General features: G+C 43.2%; 1 protein-coding gene across 1 annotated transcript in view; it reads left to right on the top strand.

The window, feature by feature from the left end:
• Positions 1 to 2,846: 2,846 nt before the first annotated feature.
• Positions 2,847 to 4,847, top strand: part of UMOD (uromodulin) — a 9,764-nt gene continuing 7,763 nt past the window's right edge. Inside the window, exons 1-2 of the mRNA XM_025207029.1 lie at positions 2,847 to 2,919; positions 3,992 to 4,780. Coding sequence (XP_025062814.1) covers positions 2,847 to 2,919; positions 3,992 to 4,780 — 862 coding nt within the window. The remainder of the gene's footprint in view (positions 2,920 to 3,991; positions 4,781 to 4,847) is intronic.

The raw sequence follows: 4,847 nt of genomic DNA, 5'->3' as shown, positions 1-4,847 counted from the left end.
GCTGGGGGCTGGAGCCAGGGGCCAGAGCCGGGGGCTGGCATGGGCTCCGCTGGCTTCGGGGAAGTGCTCCGTTCCCCCGCATCAGGGCTGGGGAGTGGAGCACTTCCCTGGAGCCGGCAGAGCCCGTGCCAGCCCTCCGCTCCAGCCTCCATCCCTGCCTTGCCTCACCTCGGGGAGGAGCTGCTGCCTGCCCCAAGTGAGGCTCCGCTGGCTCCGGGACACTGCTCCACTCCCCGGCTCTGATGCCATGTGCCTCCTCACTCCCTGATGTGAAGCGGGGGAGCAGAGCACTTCCCCAGAGCCAGGCTCCTGCCCCCACCTCACCTAGGAGCTGACCTTCAGCTCCTCTCCTGGTGTGCGGCTTTGAAAAGGCTGTGCCTGGCCAGACTTTTAGTCGTGCATGGCTGCGCACACGTGCACCTTAGAGGGAACCTTGCCCAGGAGGAGGCTCCCTGTTTCTAATACCTTGGTGGGAGGCAAGTGTAGAGGAGCAGGAACTTCTGCCCTGCCCTTTCAGCCCTGTGGAAAGGATGCCTTCTACCCACTAGGGTTACCATACCCAGTCCCATGACTGGAGAGAAGGATTCCTCTCGCACTTCTTTAAGCATCTTCCTTATGTATGCAGTGTAAGGCTTTGTTTTGGGAGTGCTTGTTTTAAACATACACAGTGCTAGGGCAGGCGGATTGAAGATTTGAGCGGGTGTTCACCAATGATTCTCATCATCTTCACAGGATAGGACCAGCACTGAGTGCACACTGTGGTGCTGCGTTCCCTTGTGTAAACATTTGCTATTCAAGTTTAGCCTGACAAGGCCTTGCTGCTATCCCTGGGAAGACCACCACCATCTGCCAGTGTTATATAATTCACTTGCATTATGGCATCTCCTAGGCCATGGTAAGAATTAATAAACCTTTTGTTTCCTCAAGTGTCTGATCCAACCTGTCAATCATATTATGGCCTTTTAGTAATGCAGGAAAACCACACAATCAGGAAAAGACTAAGAAAACCGAGTGGCTTTCTCTTTGTTGTGTGCGCAATGACACTACAAATATAGCTGATGAAACATCTGACGTCTAATTTCCTGCTGCAGAAGGTATAAAAGGGAGAAGTAAGATTGAACACACAACTTTGTTTTTTCACCTTCAGGTAAGTAAAAGCCCACTGACTGTTAATTGTTTATACAGCATAAGCCATGCCCAAGTAGTTTCTCTTTAAGACTTTGTGTTTAGGAATCATTGGTATAAAATATTAAGAATATAAATGTTCATTGCTAAGAATCAAGGAAATATTACACTGCCAGAGAAGCCAGAGACTCATAAAAATTTCTCTTCCTTCTTCCCAATCAGATTTGCAATTAACTTGATATCAAATTACCAATTTTTGTGTTAATTGTAAACTTCTACTTTTAACAATTTTGTTTATTTTCCGATATAAAAGTATCTGGAAAAGGATAGCGTCAAGGTTGCAAGGTAAGGAAGTGCTGGACTCAAAGCGGGTGCGGACTGCTGGACGGAGAACTTATCTAGGATGACAGTGGAAAGTGACATCCTCTCACTGCCTCGGTTTCTGGACCTCTAAAAAGGAAATAATGATGCTCCAGTTACATCATAAAGTAGTTTAAGATTTCTGAATGAGGCATCCAGAGTAAGAGTGAGGTATTATTTATAAACTGGGCTTTAAATTGGTTGACCAAAGACTTAAGAGAAATACAATGCCTATCTTCTACTGTCATGTCAGGTCAGTCCCTTGGGTTCTGCCAACTGAAAGTATGCTTCTAGTGCAAAAGGGTGGTGGGAGGAAAAATGCATTAAAAACGGAGGCACTCAGGTACAATGGTAATGTGGGTCAAGTAAACATCTAAAATAGAGGTGGACAGATTGATGAGATTATAAACTGAACTATGGAGAAGAGATAGGAAGAATGGCACTAATATACTCATATTCTTAGTACATTTGTGCGTGTATGCTACAACCAGTCATTTATCCTTCAAAAGTTTGAGGCATTCTAGAAGCCTGTTAATGAGGATATTTGCCAATTTAAAATCATAATGTGGCTCCTCTTCCCTTTTTTCACATGAGTAGAACCCAATTCAAGACCAAGTGCTATCAGTGGGAAATATCCCATTCCATTTCAGAGGCTCTGGGTCAACTCCATACACAGAGCAGGTCATAATTTTCTACGAAAAATAATCTTTTTTTTTTTTTTGGTGAAAAACACAAATTTGGTGACTCAAATATTTTGTGAACTCATGTTAAACTTGCCAAATTGTTAGTTTTCAGGGGAGGAGGAGGGACATTGAAAAGTCTGCTATTTGCCCAGCTCTATCTTTATTGCACTGTTCATTGGGGGATCTAAACATGTAAGTAGAAATAGAATTTGCTAAAACTGATAACTCTGAGATAAAATTAACTCTGTAGATGTAGGAAAAAAGTGTTAAAACAATTAGCTGGTATTTTAAATTAATCAACATCAATTATGTTCACAAACTTCTTGTGCTGATTTCCTCAATTGCTCACAGAAATAAAAAATTAAAGTTCCTAAAAAAAATTCTAAACCTTAATCCTCTTCTCTTTAAATTAATCTCAAATCTTCCATTTACTTCAATTGGAGCAGGATTGGGCCATTGTACAGAACGGCCATATTTTGGGACTTTTTGAGAACTTGTACCTCTCATAGCCTTCGGGGGCTGGAGAGTCTCAGAAGTTTTATAGCTGATTACTTTAATATAGATCCCAGGACAGGCAGGCCAGCGCGCAAGCCAGGTTGCAAAGTGAAGTTAAATGAATTGAAGATTTAACCTGTAATATTAACATCTCTTTATTTTCCACCATAGATAAAACTAAACATGAAGGATCTTTTTTATCTCAGCCTGCTGTTAGCTGGCCTTCAGTGTTACATGTCTTCAGAAACAACACTATGTAAGTAAAACCAGTTCAAGACTATTTAGCATACATGCTTTGATCTTTTGTTCATACTTGACCAATCCTTTCACTTTCTGCACTTATTAGTCAAGAGTATATATACCACTTTTTCCTTCTGATTCATGCTTATCCCACATCCTAAGGTCCATTAAAAAGTCTCCCTCTTAGTGAAGCAAAATGGAGTTTTGCCATTAGCTTCAATGGGAGTAGAATTACAGTGGTGCAAACTTGAAGTGTCTACAGAAATGTCCGTAGGACACCTGGAAGTTCAGTTTGATTTTAAATAAACCGAGGGCCCGATCCTTAGAGAAGAACAGTCTTTAGCTCTCATTTATATCAGTGAGCATTTGAGTACTCAGAACCCTACAGGATTGGGCCACAGGACCCCAACATTTTGGGTACTCTTTGTTGTAGGTGTCTTAGTTTCTAGGCTATTCTTTTTATCATGGCTTGAAGACTGCTTTCCAAACATGACCCCATATGGTCTCATCTTATCACCACTGAAGTTAGTGGAAAGATCTTTACTGACTTCACTTCTCTTCCATTGCAGTTTAAACCAGTCCCTTGTGGACACAGTAAATACCTCACCAGCATCCTCTTTTTTGGGGGATTTGAATTCACCCCTCAGGCCTCTCTTCTCTAGACTCAATAATCCCAGGTCTTCCTTACCTGGCATGTTGTCTATGCAAATGGAAATCTGCACTCACAAACAATATACTGTTTGAACAAAGAGCCATTTACACAAGGAAAAGCAAGGTTTCCCAGGTGCCACGCTTGAAAACCATTCCACTTTAGGAGATAGATTCAGATGTGATATAAGCACCTGCAATACCTACTACAACCAAGGATAGCTGCACCCTAAATACTGAATGAATTTGGCTTATCTTTACAGACAGTTTTATTGACACACCTATTGCACATCTGATTATCACTTGCACGTTTCTTTGATGAATCACTGCTCCCAATAGGGACACAGAACTTGCACCAATTTCCTTGGACAGTTTGTTTAAATGAAAAAAGCTTGTGAAGCTCACAGATAAGTCAGTTCTCTGTATTTGTGCTTAAACAGCTTCAGCTCGCTGCTCAGACTGTCATAGCAATGCCACCTGTGAGGAGAACGATGGCCTTCGAAAATGCGTGTGCAAAGATGGGTTCGCTGGCAATGGCTTCAATTGTTCTGATGTGGATGAATGTGCCTTTCCTGGTTCGAACGTGTGTCCAGCAGGCGCCTGTGTGAATACCTTGGGCTCATACATCTGCCAGTGCCCCAGTGGGTTCCTGCTTTCCTCAGAGGGTGGCTGTAGAGATATTGATGAATGCTCTACCCCCAACTTAAACCGCTGCCATTCATTAGCAATGTGCACTAACCACAATGGTAGCTACTCCTGCTCTTGTCCTCAGGGGTTTGCTGGAGATGGCTATTCCTGCAGTGCAAAGAACTGCACTCTCATATCCTGTGACTTTGGAGCTGACTGCTTCAAAAATGATGCATCCCGCATCTGTGCTGACCCTTGTTCAAATTACAATGTCCTTGACAATTACTGGCGCAGCACCTCCTATGGATCTGGAAACAACTGTGATAGTAATAAAGTAGGCTGGTATCGATTTATAGGCAGGGGCGGGGAGCGCATGCCAGAAGCCTGCGTACCAACACACAGGTGCAACACTGATGCACCACTGTGGTTAGATGGATCACACCCTTCCAGCAATGCTGGGATAGTCACTCGTACTGCTTGTGCCCACTGGGAAAATAGTTGCTGCTACTGGTCAACTGCCATACAGATAAAGGCTTGCCCTGGTGGATATTTTGTATATAAATTTAATGGAACACCAGCCTGTTCTTTGACGTACTGCACAGGTGAGTCACTTGGAACTGTTTGGGGTTTAATCTTTTCCTTCTACAAATAAAAGAACGGTACACTTGT

This window comes from Alligator sinensis, unplaced genomic scaffold, assembly GCF_000455745.1.
Source record: "Alligator sinensis unplaced genomic scaffold, ASM45574v1 scaffold330_1, whole genome shotgun sequence".
NCBI lineage: Eukaryota > Metazoa > Chordata > Crocodylia > Alligatoridae > Alligator > Alligator sinensis.
Note: the sequence above shows the minus strand (reverse complement) of the source record. Positions and strands in the feature narration are given on the sequence as shown.